Source organism: Hippopotamus amphibius, chromosome 15, assembly GCF_030028045.1.
Source record: "Hippopotamus amphibius kiboko isolate mHipAmp2 chromosome 15, mHipAmp2.hap2, whole genome shotgun sequence".
In the NCBI taxonomy this organism is placed as follows: domain Eukaryota; kingdom Metazoa; phylum Chordata; class Mammalia; order Artiodactyla; family Hippopotamidae; genus Hippopotamus; species Hippopotamus amphibius.
The window spans coordinates 2,561,696-2,580,453 of record NC_080200.1 but is presented as its reverse complement, the minus strand read 5'-3'; the positions used below and the strand labels follow the sequence as shown (position 1 = coordinate 2,580,453).

The window sequence follows — 18,758 nt, the reverse complement described above, 5'->3', positions numbered from 1 at the left end:
ACCAGACTGCGAGGTTGACGAGGGCAAGGGCTGCAGGCCGTCTTGTGCTCTGCGCCCGTAAACTATTCGTTAAATGAGTAAATACATAAAAGAATGAACGACGGGGCCAAGTTCTTTTTTTCCATCCCTCCCCATCTCGCGTCTCTCCACGCGAGTCCTTGGCCACGCCCTGAAAATTGACCACGCCCCGGGAACACCACGCATGCTCTGTCGCTAGCCGGCCCCACCTCCGGGCTGAAGCGGCACAAACCATTTCCATTCGTCGTACCGGGTGGGGAGGCCGGAGAAAATCTCTTTCGGGGAAAAGATGGAAGTGCCCCTTCCCTTTCCCTGAGAAATGCCCTTAGACTCCGCCTGACGGGTGAGCGTGAGCTATGGCACCGGTGCTAACTCGCGCTCCCGGGCCTCCTCGCGCTGTGGAGCCTTTGCGTGGGTTCCCCCCCCCGGGGCTGCGTTGGTGCCGTCCGGCTCGGTCACGTGGGCGGCAAGATGGCGGCCCCCAGAGCGCTCTAGGAGCGTCGCGGTTGGTGAGGCGGGGGTGGCAGCGGCGGGAGCGGGCCGGGCCGGTAGGTCCTCTGATCGGGGAGCTCGCTGCGAGGTTTTGGCGGCTGTGGGGAACGGAGAGGACGCCTCGTTAGGGGTCCCGGCTCTGGGATTCTTTGGCTGGGGAGGGGGGTGTCGAAGGGCCTCCTTCTGACAGGTCCCGGCGAGCTCTTCCCCCCGCCCCGAGATCTGGAGACTCTGTCTCCCGGGTGCTCTTCGCTGAAAAGTCAGCGCGTGGGGCGGGGGTCCCGTGTTGGGCGACCCCTTTCTCGGGGTTCTGGGAGAACCAGCCTGTGAGGGATCCAGTACTGGGGGATCCACATAAACAGACCTAGGAACATCCAGCTCCTGGGAGTCTCATCCAGGGAGCTTCGGGGAGCCGGCAGTCGCCGGGAGATCCCGCGAGCTGCCCCGAGGGGTCGGGGCGACCCCTCTCTGAGGTGGGAGTAGTTCTTCGTGTCTGTCTCTAAGACACACCTTCGCAGGGGTGAGCGGATTCCCAGATTCTGCCTTGCTTGGGGGCTGATCCCCTCATCCCCGCGTCCATACCTTTGTCTCGGTTCCCACTGAAAAATGGGCCTAAGGTATGAGTAGCTGGCATCCAGGTGGCTAGCTGTACCCCCTCCTTGACCTCCTGAGCACAGAGAGGGGTGTTGGGCTCTCTGTGGAAATGTTTAATACCAGTTGTGGTTTATCAAGTGCCTACTAAGTACCAGCGGTGGTACTAAGTGCTCTTTGAGTGTAATTCCGTTCACGGCAGCTGTGTGATGTCCGTGTGCCCCTTACACCCATTTTACAGACGATACAGATTTATACTGTGTATAAAGCGCTCAGTACCGTGCCTGGCAGGCAGTGCATGGTCAATTCGTTCCACAATATTTATTGTCTGCTGCCATGGCGACAGTCGCTGTGCTGGGTCTTGGGGACACAACAGCCAACAAAATAGTGGGTGTCTCTCCTTTGTGTCTTGAGGGAGGCCCTGCACAGACCGCGATTCAGGAGACCTGGGTCCTGTCTGCACTTGACTTGCAGTGTGACCCCAGACAGGTCACAGCTCACCTGTGTAGAACAGAGAGTCGGGTCTCGATGGTCCCTAACCCTTGCCAGCTCGCTCTCCCCTGGCCTCTGGGGTTTCTGATGACCCCTCTTTTGAATGTCACCTCCTTTGATGGTCACCTGTGCTCAGACAGCTTCACCTTCCTCACCATACCCGGTCGGCCCTGCCGACTCCTCTGGGAGCCACAGGCTGCTTGTCAGGTTCACGAAGCGTCCTCATTAGTCTGGAGGTTGGAGAGGTGGGACCCTTCTCCCCGCCTCAGCTGTGTCCTTTCATCTCTTTTTTATTTTTAATATTTATTTATTTGGTTGTGCTGGGTCTTAATTGCAGTACATGGGCTCCTTAGTTGTGGCATACGTTCAGGGTCTAGTTCTCTGACTAGGGATTGAACCCAGGGCCCCCTGCATTGGGAGCACGGAGTCTTAACCACTGTGCCATCAGGGAAGTCCCCCGTGTCCTTTCATCTCAATTCATCTATTCAACACAGCGTCTGTGGTTTAGAGCTTGACTCTGGAGCCCAGCCGCCTGGGTTTATAACGCCTCACGCGGTTCCTAGGCAAGTGATCACCTCTCTGGGCTTGTGTGGCCTCTCCTGCAAGAGGGCGACAGTCACGGTGCTTGTCTCAAAGGGTTATGGCGAGGACGGAATGAGTTCATGAGTGTAAAGGGCACGTAGCACATCCTGTGTAAATGTCAGCTGCTGTTCCTGTTGTGGTCATTGTTCTTACTGAGGAATTGTGTACTGGGAGTACGGTGGTGACTAAGAGACACTCAGTCCCCGCCTTCTGAGTTCTCGTATTCTAGTGAGGGGTTAGACTGACCATAAGCAGCTAAACTGAAACCTCAAACATGATAGCTCTTGTTGGTAAGTGCTTCCAGGGAAGATATGGCAGAACAAGACCAGGATCAGGGAAGGCTTCCCGGAGGAGGTGGCATTTGCGACCCAAGGCAATAAGAGAGCGAGCATGGGGGCATTTGGGGGAGAGTGTTCCTGAGGGCGAGACTATCCTGTGCAAAGGCCCCGGGGCAGGACCGTGCCTGCTGTGTTGGAGGAACGGTGTGGAGGCCTGTTTGTTGGAGCAGAATGAGTGAGGGGGAGAGAGGGAGGAGGGTAGGGGGGTGATGGGAGCAGGTTGTGCAGGTTCCTTTGGGGCGGTAGAGGAGTTTGAAGTCATGAGGCCCATAGGAGGATTTTGTGAGGGAGTCACAGTGTCCAGTTTATATACTGAAAGGATTCTTGTATCAGTTACCTGTGCTTTGTAACAAATCACCCCATACTTAGTAGCTGTACACAGTAGTATACACTACCTCCCACAGTTTCTGTGGGCCAGGGATCTGGGCCTGGTTTAGCCGGTGGTTGTGGCTCTGATCTCTCGTGAGGTTGCAGTGCAGACACTGGCCGGGGCTGTATCATCTGAAGGCTGGAGGAGCTGCTCTCACCTGGCTGCTGGCAGGAGGTCTCAGTTCCCCACTGTGTGGGCCCCTACCTGAGGCTGGTTGAACCTCCACACAGTACGGCTGCGGGCTTCTGCTAGAGCCAGCAAGGAGGAGGCCACCGTGTCTCTTCTGACCCTCATAAGGCACACTGCCATTTCTCCCATATCCTGTTATTCACCCAGGTCAGCCCTACTCGGTATGGGAGGGGGCCGCACAGGGCACGCTTACCAGGGGGTGGGGGTCATGGAGGGCCATCTTGGGCACCAGCCACCCAAGTCCCTCTGGCTGCTGTGTGGAGAGCAGACCAGCAGAGATCATAGCCCATGGACAGGAAGTCCCCTACATACAGAACTTTCAAAGATGCGAACATGTGTTCGCACATCCGATCACGTGTTAGTTCACATGTCTGGTGCACATTGTCACGTGCGTGCATCCTCTACAAGTGGTTGTGCTTTTGTGCCCTTTACTGCACAGGACTGTACAGGGTACAGTAGAACAGTGTTTATTTCAAGCCCAGGATGTCCAGAAGCAAGCGTTAAAGCAGCGGGGAGGTAGCTGGTCCTGCCAAGAACCGCCAGGCGAGAGCCACGAAGTGAAAATAACTGAGAGAGTGGAGCGGGGCGGAAAGATGGTAGACGTCACTCGTTCTAGTAACGTGAATCGTTCAGCCATCAGCACGATTCTAAAGAACAAGAACATGTAACGTCAGCTGTGCCAATGATGTCGACAGTTACATCAAAGACGCCTGGAAAAGTGCTGGCGGAGACGGAGAAACTTCTCAGTTTTCTTTGTTGTTTGTGTCTGTTTCTTATGTATTATTTGTGTGGAAAGTCGTATAAACCTGTTACAGTAGAGTACTACGTAGCCGATTGTGTTAGTTGGGTACCTAGGCGAACTTTGTTGGACTTGCGAACGCGCTCTGGGAACGGGACGCGTTGGTATGTAGGGGACTTTGTGTATAGGCCAGAGGCTCAGAGAGGGAAGGTACCTTAGGGAAGGCCACACAGCAAGTAGGCAGGGCCGGAGCCGGGCTTTCAGCCCAGATGCCCAGGCTGGTCAGTGGTGAGGAAACCAGCCCCACCGCCAAGGTCCTAACTCTGAAATGAACAAGTCAGCGAGCGGGGAAGGGCGCCTCTCACTTGGCCTCTCGGTTTTCCGCCGCAGGTTCTGGAGCCCACCAGTCCCCGCATTTAGCCGGAGCCCAGCGGCCATGGTGACGGAGCAGGAGGTGGAGGCGGTGGGGCAGACGCTGGTGGACCCCGGGAAGCCCCTGCAGGCGCGCTTCCGGGCGCTGTTCACGCTGCGCGGCCTCGGGGGCCCAGCTGCCATCGCCTGGATCAGCCGGGCCTTCGGTGATGACTCAGCCCTGCTGAAGCACGAGCTGGCCTACTGCCTGGGCCAGATGCAGGACCCGCGGGCCATCCCCGTGCTGCTGGACGTGCTGCGCGACACCCGCCAGGAGCCCATGGTGCGCCACGAGGCAGGTGAGCGGCGGGCGTGGGCTACCCCAGGCTGCTTCCGACCGTCTCCGTCCCGGTCTCAACGCTGCCACTGCCCTGTAAGAGCCATCCTAGACCCCAGTCAATGGATGGGCGTGGCCCCCGGCCTGTCCAACTTTGTGGGCCCCGAGATTTGTGTTTTTGGTTTGTTTTGTTTTGGGTTTTGGTTTTATTTTGGCTGTGTAGGGTTTTAGTTGCGGCATGCAGGTTCTCTAGTTGTGGCGCCCGTGCTCAGTAGTTGTGGCATACAGGCTTACCTGCCCCGCAGCATGTGGGATCTTAGTACCCCGACCAGGGGTCGAACCCGCGTCCCCTGCATTGGAAGGCGGAGTCTTTAACACTGGACCTCCAGGGAAGTCCTGGCCCCGAGATTTGAATCTCACATCGCTCTCACGCGTCATGATATGTGATCCTTTTGATTTTTAAAAAGACATTTAAAAACGGGAGAACCGCTCTTCGCTCATACAAAGACGTACGGTGGCCACGGATGGTCCACCCCTGAGGTCGCTCATTCACTCCAGTCACTGGCCGCGTGTTTATGGAGCTCCTGCTGTGCGCCAGGCCCTGTTCTCACAAGGGACTCAGATGGCAAAATGGGAGAGGAATATCCCCGGCGGGTCTGCTGCTGAGGCCGTGTTTGTATATCCAGTGAGCTCATTGACCGATAGCCAGGGGAGGGGGAGCTGTGTTTCCATTTGATTGCTTCCAGGCCTTTTTAATATTCCCCGAGATAACCTCCTGCTAGGCCAGGCTGCCCCCAGGACCTCTCAGGATCCCAATCACTGGTCCTGTTGGAACTCACCTTACAAAGAATGTTCGACCCCAATCCTCACCTGTCCCATAAAGGCTGCTATTTTGAGTGTGTGATTTTGTAGAACACCCAGTCGTGTTATGGTGGAAACACTTACGTAAGTGCTAAGGAGAAAAATAAAGCAGGGGACGGGATGCGGATGCCACGGGTGCGGAGGTGTTGCCTTTTTTGTGTTTGGCTTCGCCATGGGGCATGTGGGATCCTAGGTCCCCAGCCAGGGACTGAACCTCTGCCCCCTGCATTTGAAGCGCAGACTCTTAACCACTGGACCACCAGGGAAATCCAGTGTTGCCCCTTTTAATTGGTGGACAGAGATCCAGAGGGAAGTAAGGGAGTTACCTAGGTAGATGTCTAGGGAAAGACACTCCAGGGAGCGGACATAGCCTGTACAAAGGCCCTGAGGCAGGATGGTGCCAGTCTGCTCACCCTCCTTGCCCACACTGCAGCCTAAAGATCTCCTCCAGGTTTTGTTTTGTTTTTTTAATTTCCTTCCTTCCTTCCTTTCTTTGTTGTGTTGGGTCTTTGTTGCTACACACGGGCTTTCTCTAGTTGCAGCGAGCGGGGGCTACTCTTCATTGTGGTGCGTGGGCTCCTCATTGCCGTGGCTTCTCTTGTTGCGGAGCACAGGCTCTAGGTACAAGGGCTTCAGTAGTTGCGGCACATGGGCTCAATAGTTGTGGTGCAAGGCCTTAGTTGCTCTGCAGCATGTGGGATCTTCCTGTACCAGGGCTCGAACCCGTGTCCCCCGCATCAGCAGGTGGATTCTTAACCACTGCACCACCTAGGACGTCCCTTCCTCCAGGCTTTAAGGACTCTCCCTGAGGGGCTCGACTCAGCCGAATATTCTTGGCTCCAGGCCACTTGTGTCCCCAGGTCGTAACAACATGTATGTCTCAGTCTCCCCTCTAGGCCACGAGCTCTGTAGGTGTGGCCGGGGGTGGGTTTGGAGCCCGGGTCTAGAGACCTCGGATTTCTGGGGAAGGGACTCTAATGGGCGCAGCTTCGGGGCTGGACCAGCTCTAGCTCCAAACCTCAGTGGCTGGGGCGGCCCCGCAGGATACAGGCAGAGTGGTGGGGAGGGAGCACGAAGGAGAGGGGGGAGCTGGTTAGCACCAGCCATGCTGGGAGGCCTCCGGGGTGTTTCCCAGCCAACCGGCATGAGCTCTCTGCCCTGTTCTTCTCAGGGGAGGCCCTGGGGGCCATCGGGAACCCGGAGGTGCTGGAGATCCTGAAGCAGTACTCCACCGACCCTGTCATCGAGGTAACACCGCCCCACCCCCTCCCTCTCCCGGGTCCAGGAACCAACCTCAGACTCTGTGTTGTGTCGCCAGGGTAACCGCCTGGCCCAGGGTTGCCGAGAGAGGACCCCTGCCCCACTGGGCAAAACTGAACTCTTGATTCACACGTAATGCCCACCCTGCTCAGCCGGCCCTGTCCCCTTCTCCCCTCTCTCCCTGCCTCTAACAGGCGGTCTCTCCACCCGTGGGTGATCTCCCAACCCACCCACTTCTCCACCTCTGCCGCCTGGGTCCACCTAGCTTCATCCAGGCTCTCCGTGCTGCCTCCCTCCTTCCTTCTTTTTTCTTTAAATAACAGCTTTATTGAGATCTGTCACATACCATAATATCCACCCTTTGAAAGTGTACACTTGTGTGGCTTTTAGTACATCCACAGAGTTGTACAACCATCACCACTGTCTAATTCCAGAACATTCCATGCCCCAAAAGGAAACCCCGCCTCCATCAGCAGTCACTCCCCGGCCCCTCCCCAGCCCCTGACAACCAGGAACCCACTCTCTGTGTCTGTGGAGCTGCCTGTTCCGGACGTTTCCCGTCCGTGGAGTCACACCCTGTGTGTCCTCCTGTGTCTGCTCCTCTCCCTGAGCCTCGTGTCCTCAGCGTCCCTCCACGTGGTAGCGTGTCGGGGCTTCTCTCCTTTTCGTGGCTGAGGGATGATCCCGTGTGTGGAGGGGCCACAGTTATTTATCTATTAACTATTATCTATTATCTGTTAAGCTACTCTGTGCCTAAAGAGTCGTGGTTCTGCTGTCACCTCCAAGCGAGCCCCTCCTGGCCCTCTGCCCCCAATCCCAGCAGCCCCTCTGGTTTGTCTGCAGTCTGGAAGGATCAGTTGGTCCTGTGTCTGTCGGCTCCGCCCCTGCTGAACCGGGAGCCCCGGGGGCTGGGGGAGGGCCCGGCACGTCCACCCCCCCATCCCCAGCGGCCGCCTGTGTGCCCCGTCCCTGCAGGTGGCTGAGACGTGCCAGCTGGCCGTGCAGCGGCTGGAGTGGCTGCGGCAGCGCGGCGGGGAGCCGGGGGCGCGGGGGCCCTACCTCTCCGTGGACCCGGCCCCGCCCGCCGAGGAGCGGGACGTGGGGCGGCTGCGGGAGGCGCTGCTGGACGAGGCCCGGCCGCTCTTCGAGCGATACCGAGCCATGTTCGCCCTGCGCGACGCGGGCGGCGAGGAGGCTGCCCTGGCGCTGGCCGAGGGTGAGGAGGGGCCCCTTGGGGAGGGGCACAGGCCACATCTGGGTACGGAGGAGCAGAGTAGCCCACGGCGCGTGCATCCTGGGGTGGGTACACGTCTTACCCCCGCTTCTCTGTGGAGGAAACCCAGGCCCAGAGAGGCAGAGAGACTTGCCCAAGATCGCACAGCCGTCTGAGCAGCAGAGTTGGGATTTTTTGTTAATTTTTACTCTTTCGGCCACGCCGCGTGGCATGCGGGATCGTAGTTCCCTGCCAGGGATCGAACCCGCGCCCCCTGCATGGGAAGTGCGGAGTCTTAACCACTGGACCACCGGAGACGTCCCCAGAGGCCCTGTTATCTTTACTTGTGTCATTTTCATCCCAGCTCTGCAGGGAGCCCTGCGCAGGCCCAGGGGGCTGTGGTTCCCCCACCTGAAAAGAGGAGGGGACTTGGGGAAACCCCCCCCCCCCATGCCCGAGGTGGTCTGCTTCTGGTCCACAGAGCACTCAGGCCCCCTCTGCCCTCTCGGAGCTTCCTGTTGGCAGAGGAGATGCCCAGCCGTCACTGTGACCCGCGACCCAGGGGATGCCGGGCGGGAGCACAGAGGGGGCGGGTGGTGGGTTTGTCCTGGATGCTGCTGCGAGGGCCTGGGGCCCTCAAACTCCAGCTCTGCCTCAAAAGAGGCATCCGAGATCGTAGGCAGCTCACTCCCGGCCCCGCCGCGGGTCCCCATCAGGAGAAGCGTGGCCTGTGTGGCTGCGGAGGGCGAAAGGCCTGGGACCCTCAGCATCACTAATGAGCCTGTCGTGTGTGGGGTTTTATGGAAGCATCCCCAGAAGCGCAAACGCACAACATTCCTGCGAATGGCACTGGGTGGTGTGAGGACCGCGCAGAGTTCAGAGGTCCAGGGGGAGGCCACGTCCAGTCCCGCGTGGGGAGTGGGGAGGGAGGGAGGGCGGAGTTCCCAGGGCCGAGCTGGACCCTCCCTGCTTCTCCTGACCCGTGGCTCCGGGTCCTCCCTCTGAGCACCAGGGCTGGGACGGGGATGGGGACCCTCTTTCCACCCCTCTCGGCCCTTTCTGTCCCCCGGCCGCCCCGCCCCAGGCCCCCTCCCGTCCCGATGGCGCCCTCAGCGCCTTCCCCCTCTCCCCCGCAGGCCTGCGCTGCGGCAGCGCCCTCTTCCGCCACGAGATCGGCTACGTGCTGGGCCAGCTGCAGCACGAGGCAGCCGTGCCCCAGCTGGCGGCGGCCCTGGCGCGGCCCGCCGAGAACCCCATGGTGCGGCACGAGTGCGCCGAGGCCCTGGGGGCCATCGCCCGGCCCGCCTGCCTGGCCGCCCTGCGGGCCCACGCGGCCGACCCCGAGCGCGTGGTGCGCGAGAGCTGCGAGGTGGCCCTGGACATGTACGAGTACGAGACGGGGTCGGCCTTCCAGTACGCGGACGGGCTGGAGCAGCTGCGCTCCTAGGGCGCACGCGCTGTCTCCTCCGCGGCGCATAAACCGTGTTGGAGTGAACCCGGCTGCTTTTGTATCTTGACCCCCGAGGCGATTGCAGGCCCGCCGGGGGCCAGGCTGAGGTCTCGTCTGCCTCCCGCTGAGCGCAGGGCTGCAGTGTGGACGTGGGAGGGGGATCTAGGGGGTGCAGGGACGGGGCTGCGCTTTGAGGGGTTGGGGTGCTGTGGCCCAGCTTCTCTAGGAATGAGGGGGTGCAGGAAAAAGTGCTGTGCGAAACCCGGTCCCTTCGGGCCTGGGGGGTGTCAGAGAGCTGTCCTTGGGCTGGGGAGGTGGTCCCTGGATGGGGTGACCTGGGCTGGAGCCCAGGGCTTGGGGAGGGACAAGCAGGTCCCAGGACACTGCTCAAATGGACTATTAAATTATTTTTGCCAAGCAGTGACTCTCAGAGTGTGTGTGCTGCGGGGCCTCTGGGGTGAGCATGGGCTACTCTAAAGGAACATCTCCCGCGTGAGGGGGGCTGGGGCATTGGGAGAGCTCAGCTCTGGGATCTGCGCTGCCCCAACACAAGCCTGTGTCCCTGTTTTACATCAGTTCCCAGGGGTAAAATCTGCCCAGCCAGCCCCCTCCAAGGGGATTGAGGGGAAACAGCCCTTCAGCCTGGCCCTCTCCAAACCTCATCCTCACCCACCCCTATTGGGGGCATAGGGGAAGGGGTTTAGTGGTATGACTAAGAGCCCGGGCTGTGCATTCCCATCCCACCTCCCCTACTTCCTCCTCATGCAGTCTGAAGCAGACCAGTTCCTGCTCTGTATAATAGGTGTTAAAAGAGAACCTAGTTTCACATGTGACGCTTTTTCCACACTAAGTAATTCTCCATTTCTCTGTGGATATCAGCTGGGCGTCCTACAATTCAATTCAGTTCTGACACGTTCTACCCTGAGTCAACGCAGACCCTCCAGTTTCAGGGCTCAGTCCTGCAGGGCTGCCCCCACTTCAAACGCCAGGCACAAGTGTGGACCTCCCATACTTTTGACCAACTGGTTATAAATTGGGGTTCCCACCACCCCCTCTTCGTATGTGGTGATTTGCAAGCATGGCTCACAGAACTCAGGAAAGCACTTTACTTACCTGTTTATCGTAAAGAAGGCAGATGAACAGTCACATGAAGAGGCACGAGGTCCAGAGGGTCCCAAGCACAGAAGCTTCCGTCCCTGTGGAGTTTTGTGTGGATGCTTTCACCCGCCCGGAAGCTCTCCAAGCCCCTTCCTGTAGGGTTTTTATGGAGGTTACGTCACGTGGGCATGATTTGGTAGCTCATTGCCCATTGGCAGTTAGCTCAGTTCCCAGCCCCTCTCCTCTCCCTGGGGGCTGGGGCCAGACTTTCCATCCCTGTAGTCCCAGGGTCCATTAGCCTGGCCACCAGCTCCCATCCCAAAGCTGCCCCGCCCCTGCCCTCATTAGCATACACGCGGGTGTGGTGGAAAGGGGCTAACAAACGACACACGAGGCTCCCCGCGCCCCCATCACTCAGGAAATCACACGGTTCTGGGAGCTCCCTGCCAGGGACCAAGACCACTGAGATCTCTTGTTACTTAGCGTCATCTTTGGCGCTGGCTGCTGGCCTCCTCCCCCATTTGTCCCCTGGACCCCCAGCCCTCTGGCCCACTTGGCCATCACTTCAGCCTTTCTCCCTTCTCCAGTTTTCCCTCTTTACCCATCAGCATAGACAGGCTGTAATTTCTTAAAAACGGAAAAACACCCCCCCCCCCAGCCATTCCTGACCCCGTGCCTTCCAGCTCTTGCCCCTGTAAGCTCAGACCCTCACCAGTTCCTATTTCTCTCCCTTCGCTCTCAAACCTTTGCCAACTAGGACTGCCCCTCCCATCCCCAGAACCGCCTTTGCCCACAGGTGACCTCCCAGTATCCAGATCTGGGGGTCACATCTCACTCTGCCCTCTCCCCGTCTCAGCAGTCTCTGATCCGGCCAGAGCCCCTGCTCCTGGGAAATTCTCAGGGGACCCGCCTCCATCTCCCCTTCCTCTCCCTCATTAGCCCAGGTCTGGGTCCTCCGGCCGCACCCATGCCCCACCCAGGTGGCCTCATCCACTCTTGGGGCTCGAACCTCGTCTGTGTCTCAATGACGTCCACAGTCCTGACTCCAGCCTGGGGCCTCCTCTGAGCTCCTGCCTCGGAGTCCAGTCTGGACATCTCCACTTAGATACTGATGAGGCATCCCAAACTTAGCATCCTTAGATGCTTAGTTTTCCTTAGAAATTCCTCGAAATTTCCTTAGAAATTCCTTAGAAACCTTAGAATTCCTCATGTTATCGCCCAAAGTGTCTCCTCCCACAAGGAAATGGAAACTCCGTCTTTCCAGGTGCGCAGCCTGCAAACACCAGGGTTTGATCAGTTTAAAATCTACCCCAGCTCTGCCCCGCCCCCCACCCCCAAGCCTCTGCCTCCACCTGGTCCAGCATCGTTATTGCCCAACTGGACCAGAGCAATCCTTCCACCCAATCCCTGGCTCACACCCTCAGCCACAGTCTGTTTTCCCCGCAGCAGCCACCGGAGGGCGCCTATGAGCACCCGAGTCAGGTCGGACCCTCACCCCCATGGTCTGTCCTCCCCAGAGAAGCCACTGGAGGGCGCCTGTGAGCACCCGAGTCAGATCCCATCTCACAAGCCCAGCACGGTCCTGCCCCAGAGCCTTTGCACCAAATAAAGCTCTTCCCCCTGGTACTGCCATGGCTGGTACCTTTCTCCTCTTGGTCTCTGCTGAAATGTCCTCTGAACATGGCCTTGGCTGCTCTCTTGTAAACTACCTTCCCTCCTAGCTGTCCCACCCCTTAGACCATGGTCTTCCCCTACCGCACCCTCAAACCACTCTTCGCTTTCTAACACATCATTTCCTCTGGGGTTACGCATTTCTCAGAGTCTGTCACTCCATCTGGAACATCAGCTGCACGATAGCAAGGGTTTTCCCAGAAGCGGGAGCAGCCTGTGCAAAGGCCCCGAGGTGGGGATGGACGCGCAGGGTAGCATCTGGCGTGGCTGGAGCTGAGCGAGGGAGGGGGCCGGTGGGCGGAAGTGATTTGCGATGTGATCCATGCAGGCAGATGGCGGCCGTGGGCGAGCCCCAATCCTCTTACCCAAAGCTGCTTAATACTTCCGCCCCGTGGGTCACCTCCGGGCTTCTCCTGCGCCAGGTGTCGGCCATGCCAGGGCTGGCGGTCGAGGAGGGGATGGAGGGCTGGAGCCCGGCCTCGCCACTCTACGAGGAGTACCGCCCGCCGCCGCTGGACAGCATCCGCCTGCCCAGGTATGTGCTGTACCTGCTGCTGGCTGCGCTCCTGGTGGTGGCCGTGGCCTATGCCATCGTCGGGCATCTCATCAAGGACCTCGCTCACGACCTGGCAGGTGAGCCGCTACCCACCACGAACCTGGCTGGGCCAGGGCTGGGCCACTCCGGGAGGGGGGGTGTGTGGATCCCAGGGCCTCTCCGAGCCAGGGAGGCGCGGGGGGAGGGTGGCCGGGCCCAGGGGCGCTCCTCACCAGCCTCCTGCCGCAGACTGGGCTTTCGGCCCGAAGCCGGACCAGGAGGATGCGCCCCGGGAGCTGCCCGAGGGCCTCGAGGGCGAGGATCTGGAAGAGCTGGACCTGCAGCTGGCGCTGGCCTGGCAGGGGAACGAGGATGCCGGCGGGGGCGGCGAGGGGGCCCCCGCAGAAGCCCCCGCCCGGGCCCCCCACCGCCCCTCCATCCCCTTCAAAGACCCACCGGTCCAAAGCTCCTTCTGGAAGCTGGGCTGAGCCGGGCCCTGCCCTCCCGCCCAGAAGCTGGTTCCAGTCCCTTTGGCGGTTTTGTCAACCAGACTTGTGCCCGTTTGGAGCCCTTTCACCCCTGATCTGCGCTGTCTGGACAGAGAACATTCTCTTTCGTGGCTGGAGGGCTCCAGTGGTTGGACACTGACTTATTTCTGCTTCCTCCATAGTCCCAGAGCCTAAGCCCGCCTGGCCTCCGCCAAGCCCTGGGCAACCTGTAAACCAAAAAACACTAAGATTAAAAATAATAATAATAACGATAGTAGTGGCCAACCCTCAGCTAGAGCTTCGAATGTGCCTGCTGTTGTGGGCTAAACACCCCCTTTCCTTGTGTTAATATTATCTCGTTATATCCCCCGAGGTAGGATTTATCACAGCCATTTATCAGATGGGGAAACAGAGGCACGCAGCCCAGAAATGACTCGGTCGGAGCAGAGAGAACTTTTTTGTGGAAAGAGGCCGTCCCAGCAACCTGCCTCGGAAAACAGAAGCTTGCTCCAACCGGGGTTCCTCCACCTCCGAATCTTCTCATCCCCCCCCCCCCCACCTCCCACCTCATTCCGGGCTCTGATTGGTCTATCTCCGGGGGTCCTGACTTCTTAACTGGCCCTAGAGCTCCGGGAGGACGGGAGCTTTCTTCCCTCCTGAGCTTTGCACGGGCCGGGGCACACAGTAGGAGCTTCGCATGTGCCTGCCTGGCTGGTCCAGCTGGGCTTCTCCTGGGCTCTACTGAGTGGTCCTCGTGCACCACAGCCGTGGTCAGACCTCAGGAAGGGATTGCACAGGCACCTCCCACGTGCATGGGCAGGGATGCTGGTGTCCCCCCAGTCCCCAGGAGCCCGGGGGACGTCTCAGGCCCAGAGAAAGTCCAGGCCTCCCCACCCCGGCCTTTCTGCCATGCGCCTGGGCCGTGGCTGTCCCGTGGCAGCTGGGGTGGGGTCCCCCTTCGCCCGGGCAGGGCCCCCTATCTAATCAACCTGAGGATCAAGGTTGACACGCCAGAGAGCCTGGCGTCTGAGTCATCGGCTGCCCCAGGAGCCCCGTCCTCTGGCCGGACGGCAGCAACTGCGTTTGGAGGTGGACCATGGCTCATCCCCTTCTGCCCTGTGCTCGCCCCAGAGCTGGCTGTGGGTCCCCAGGGCTCAGTATAAGCTGGTGATGGGAGAGACCCGTGTTCACATCCCAGTTCTGGCTATTTCTGCCCAGCCTGGTGCTCCTGGCCTCCCTGGCTTCTCTGCAAAATGCAGGCGGCAAAATTTCATGGTGTGTGCAGAGAAAGAAATGTAATGATGTGTAAAAGCACTGAGCCAGGAAGCAAGCTCAGGGCTGTCTCGGCCCGGCCCCTGTGGCGGGGAGCTTGGGGGACCCTGAGGCTGGCGATCCTGGGCGGGTGCAGGGCAGAGGGGCCGGACGCCCGAGTTAATTGTTACACCAGGTCCAGAGTCTGCCCTCCTGGAAGGCGGGGAGAGAGGGGGTGGGATGGCAACCAGCTAGGGCAAAGGGAAGGGCGCTCGAGTCTGGGCCTGCCCCGCCCCCAGGTCCACCTGCTCCCTTATCAGGGGCGAGGCAGGGCCTCCCCTGACTCTGAGCGGACTGCACCCTCCAGCACGCTGCGTGCCGGCTCCTCCAGGCCATGGGGACCCTGGAGACCTTTCTCCTGCTCGGCGCCCTGTTCCTGTCGCCGGCTGAGGCCCAGCAGGGTAGGGCTCCTACCTCTGGGGCGGGGGTGGGAGGATGCCTCGTGGGGATGGACTTGGACACAGGCTTTCATCTCCCCATTTCTCTGCATTTGATGAGAAACCGAAGCCTCTGTGAGGAGGGAGCAGGCAGAAGAGGAATGCGGTCAGGCCCCAGATGGAGACCTCCTCCCCAACTCCCCCCCCACTCCCTCTGAGCCTCCCACCTCATCCCTGAGCGCCTCTCTTCTCAAAGCCCCTTCCCCTTCTCTAAAACCCACCTCTCAAGGAATTCCCCGGTGGTCCAGTGGTTAGGACTTGACGCTTTCAAAGCCTGGGACCCGGGTTCAATCCCTGATGGCGGAACTAAGATCCCACAAGCCGGGCAGTGGCCAAAAAGCAAAACCAAAACCACCTGTGAAACCCAGCCCCTTTCCAGACTCCTCTGTCTGAGCATTTCCTGCACCCTTCTCTCCCTGTGCTTTGGGGGGCCCCCACCCTCCACAGTTCTGAGTCCCCGATCCCCCTACCTCCCGACAGTCTCAGAGCGTCACCTGAAACCCTGGCTGGTGGGCCTGGCTGCGGTCGTGGGGTTCCTGTTCATCGTCTTTGTCCTCCTGCTGGCCCACCGCATCTGGTGCTCCAAAGCCAGGTGGGAGCCTCTCTCCCCACCCTCCATCCCCTCCCCACTCCCAAGAGTGCTGGGCACCCCCTCCCACTTCATGACCCCCTCTGGCGCCTTTCCTTGTCTCCCCATTTCCCTGCTCCCCCTGCACCCACAGCCCTAGGCAGCCAGGCAGCACCCCCTCTTGCTTCCTGGGGTCCCCCCAGCCTGGGGGAAACTGACACTGAGGCTGTCCCCACCCGCCACCCTCTACCCACCCCCACTCCTCCGTCTCCATCTCTTCGGCAGAGCTGAGGATGAAGAGAAGTCTGCACTCAGAACTCATCCCAACCCAAATCCCAGCCTGTACGAGGAAGTGGAACTGAGGTACTGCCGTGTGAGCGTGTGTAGGTGTCTGCGGGGGTGGGCAGGGGGTCTGCATGAGGTCCCTCCTTGGGGGGATGGGTGGGTGTGCACAGATGACCTCTTTCTGTCCTTGAACACCTCAAGCACGTTCCTGCCCCAGGGCCTTTGCACCTCCTGTTCGTTCTACCTTTCCCCGTATCTTCTGGCTGTCTCCTTCTCTCCTTCAGTTCCTGCTCAGATGTTTCCACCTCACAGAAGCCCACCCTGACCACCAGCCTTCCTGACCCCCCCACCACAGCCTTGCATCTTTCTTTGTGTGTATCACCAGCTGAAATTACCTTAGTCATTTACCAGTTTCTCGACACTAGATAGGAGCTTCCAGTAAGTGAACAGAACTTAGCTTTGGTCCTGACTGTGTCCCCAGGGTCCAGCCAGACCCTGGCACACAGTATTAATAAATACCTGTCGAACAAGACTGTGGTATGGGATTGTGTAGGGACTGTGTGCAAGTGCATGGTTTGATGTGGGTGTCTCTTCTGGGCTCAGCATCTCCCGTGATCCTGGCTCAGGGATGAGGACTGGGCTGGGGGCTCTCCCAGGGCAAGATCCCAACTTGGGCAAAGGCGTGGGGACAGGAGTAGGAGCTCAGGAGTTTGGAGGACACTATCCTGGCTGGGAGATTCTCAGCTGAGCCCAAGATGTGTGAGGGACAGGCGTGGGCTAGGCTGTGCTTTGTCTAAGACCCAGCTCAGCCCCAGTAAAATGTGATTCCTAGTCCCAGGATGTGCTGGAGGCTCCAGATCCCACAGGTGCTCCTAATTTGTAGTTTCCTCCTTGCCTTGTTCCTTCCTTCATCCGTCCACCCACCCACCGATCCATCCACCTATCCACCCATCTATTCACCCATCCATCCACCCATCCACCCACCCACCCACCCACCCATCCATCCACCCACCCTCCCATCCACCCACCCACCCACCCATCCATCCATCCACCCACCCATCCATCCACTCTCCCATCCATCCACCCTCCCATCCATCCACCCTCCCATCCATCCACCCACCCACCCACACATCCAACCACTCACCCACCTGTCCATCCACCTATACATGTATCCATCCATCTGCCTACCCAGTCTCACCCTCCAACCATCCATCATTCATACCCATTAGCCTGCCGATCCATCCACCCACCTGCACTGCCGTTCATCCACCCACTTACACCCCCATCCCTCAGTCCATCATTCTCTTCTTCCTCCAGTTCATCCACTCATCTTCCCATGAACTTATTCACTCCTCCATGCAACTATCCATTCACCTAACTGCGTATCTACTCATCACCTATTCAGCCATCCATTCATTTTCTTACTAATACATCCACCTACTCACTCACTCACCCACCCATCCTTTCACCCATTTCTCCTAAACGTAAGTTCCCTGATCTCTCCACTGATCCATCCAGCTACACTCCCATCCACCCATCAATCCACCCATCCACCCATCCATCCAGCTACACTCCCATCCACCGATCCATCCAGCTACACTCCCATCCATCCATCCATCCATCCACCCATCCACCCATCCACCCATCCATCCATCCATCCACCCTCCCATCCATCCATCTATCCATCCATCCATCCATCCATCCATCCATCCATCCTTCCTTCCTCCCATCCACCCATCCTTCCATGGGATAATTAAGCCATAATTTCTGCCTTTGTGAAATGGAAATGACAAGGCTGCCTTTTTAGGGCTGATTTGAAGATTCAACAAAGATTCTTTTTGTAAAGCACTCACCATAAGGCGAGTGACTCTGTTTCTTATTGTGGCCTGGGGCCTTTGTATCCCTACAGTAAAGAAGACAAGAAGGGGAAGAAAGGGGAGAAAAAGGCCAAGAAGGAGAAAAAGGCCGAGAAGGAAGGAGAGAGCAACTTGGGGCTGGAGGAGAAACAGGAGCCCAGGTACCAGGACAATGTCAAGAAGACGGCCATGTGAAGATTCCTCAGCCACCTCCTCCAGGCAGCCCCCCAGAGATGCCCCCTCCACACCCTAGAAGCAATGACCTGAATCCAAAGCCTTTGCAGTGACTCCATCTGGGGTTGAGGGTACAGCGCCCTGAATGAAGAGGCTTGGGACCCCCTCCCCCCTCAAGGAGGGTTCTTTGTGCCTTACGTGGTCTAGATGTGTTATGATTTGTTCTGCCTGGTGATGCTTCTCGCATTTGAAGAGCATTCCTGGTTACTGAGAAAACCCCAACCCCCGCGGCTGCATGGCTCCACCTACTTCTACCCAGGGCCTGATTTCTTTCCCCTCGGCCAGAACCTCCTCCCTCCCACTCAGCCTCAGGACCAGTATCGGGCAGGGGCTGCCTCTCGGAGAAGAGCCCTTCAGAAGGGCTCCTGTCATCCCGTGGGACTCAGTTTCCCCGGAGGAGACAGCGTTTGGGGTTGGAGCAAGGCCGGGGCAGGTGTGGGAGACCAAACTCCACGGTGCCCAGATGCCCTGCAGTCTTGATTCTGCTGTCCTGAGCCCTGAACTTTGAGCCCCGAGGGCCGTCTCCTAGGAAAGCCTTGCTCCCCCCACGCCAGGTTTTTGGGTCGGGTGACTCCGTTTCTGGGAACTGGGTCTTGGAGGGCCCCTGCGTGCACGATCTTGGAAGGGGACAAGGACGCTCTCCTTCCTGCTTCCCCACTCTTTCTGGGCTCTGGACCTTGCCCTGGATGTTAACCGTTTCCTAACGAGAACCTTGACAAAGGCTGGCATTTAGGGCTCCCTTGTGGAGCCGGTAGCCGGGGTTGGCAGGATCCAGCCCGGTAGGCGGGGAGTTTCCATCTGAGAATATCCCCGGATCGTCCACCAGGGGGCAGAAAAACCATAAAATTAAAAAAATGTACGCATCTCCCTAACAGAGGCGCGCCCTGAACGCCTAGCATCCTTACGGTCTGTCTCTGGCAGTTTGCAATTAGTCTCATTTCCCAGCTGAAAATACTGAGACTTAGAAAGAGGGACGCCACTGGCCCAGGTCT

General features: G+C 58.9%; 2 protein-coding genes across 7 annotated transcripts; both read left to right on the top strand.

Annotated features, from left to right (window-relative positions):
- Positions 1–278: 278 nt before the first annotated feature.
- Positions 279–13,534, top strand: DOHH (deoxyhypusine hydroxylase). Of its 6 annotated transcripts, none has more exons than XM_057710158.1 (6): positions 279–361; positions 4,202–4,521; positions 6,532–6,608; positions 7,596–7,836; positions 12,475–12,685; positions 12,837–13,529. In XM_057710158.1, the coding sequence occupies exons 2-6, from the start codon at positions 4,248–4,250 to the stop codon at positions 13,168–13,170; spliced, it is 1,137 nt and encodes a 378-aa protein (XP_057566141.1). In that variant the 5' UTR covers positions 279–361; positions 4,202–4,247; the 3' UTR covers positions 13,171–13,529. The 6 variants fall into 6 exon arrangements, with proteins under 6 accessions (XP_057566141.1, XP_057566140.1, XP_057566142.1 ...); XM_057710157.1 differs by lacking the exon at positions 279–361 and adding an exon at positions 471–566 and having other exon boundaries at positions 12,837–13,528; XM_057710159.1 differs by lacking the exon at positions 279–361 and adding an exon at positions 493–527.
- Positions 13,535–13,705: 171 nt separating this feature from the next.
- On the top strand, positions 13,706–18,017 carry LOC130837324 (small integral membrane protein 24-like). The gene is made up of 4 exons (XM_057710163.1): positions 13,706–14,787; positions 15,304–15,415; positions 15,677–15,754; positions 17,586–18,017. The coding sequence occupies exons 1-4, from the start codon at positions 14,721–14,723 to the stop codon at positions 17,725–17,727; spliced, it is 399 nt and encodes a 132-aa protein (XP_057566146.1). The 5' UTR covers positions 13,706–14,720; the 3' UTR covers positions 17,728–18,017.
- Positions 18,018–18,758: the final 741 nt, after the last annotated feature.

Excerpts from the sequence above, each read along its gene's own strand:
- DOHH (XM_057710158.1), top strand. The coding sequence starts at position 4,248 with ATGGTGACGGAGCAGGAGGTGGAGGCGGTGGGGCAGACGCTGGTGGAC. Across the intron at positions 4,522-6,531 it reads CATGGTGCGCCACGAGGCAG|GGGAGGCCCTGGGGGCCATC; the intron begins GTGAGCGGCGGG and ends TGTTCTTCTCAG. Across the intron at positions 6,609-7,595 it reads CCACCGACCCTGTCATCGAG|GTGGCTGAGACGTGCCAGCT; the intron begins GTAACACCGCCC and ends CCGTCCCTGCAG.
- LOC130837324 (XM_057710163.1), top strand. The coding sequence starts at position 14,721 with ATGGGGACCCTGGAGACCTTTCTCCTGCTCGGCGCCCTGTTCCTGTCG. Across the intron at positions 15,416-15,676 it reads ATCTGGTGCTCCAAAGCCAG|AGCTGAGGATGAAGAGAAGT; the intron begins GTGGGAGCCTCT and ends TCTCTTCGGCAG. Across the intron at positions 15,755-17,585 it reads TACGAGGAAGTGGAACTGAG|TAAAGAAGACAAGAAGGGGA; the intron begins GTACTGCCGTGT and ends GTATCCCTACAG.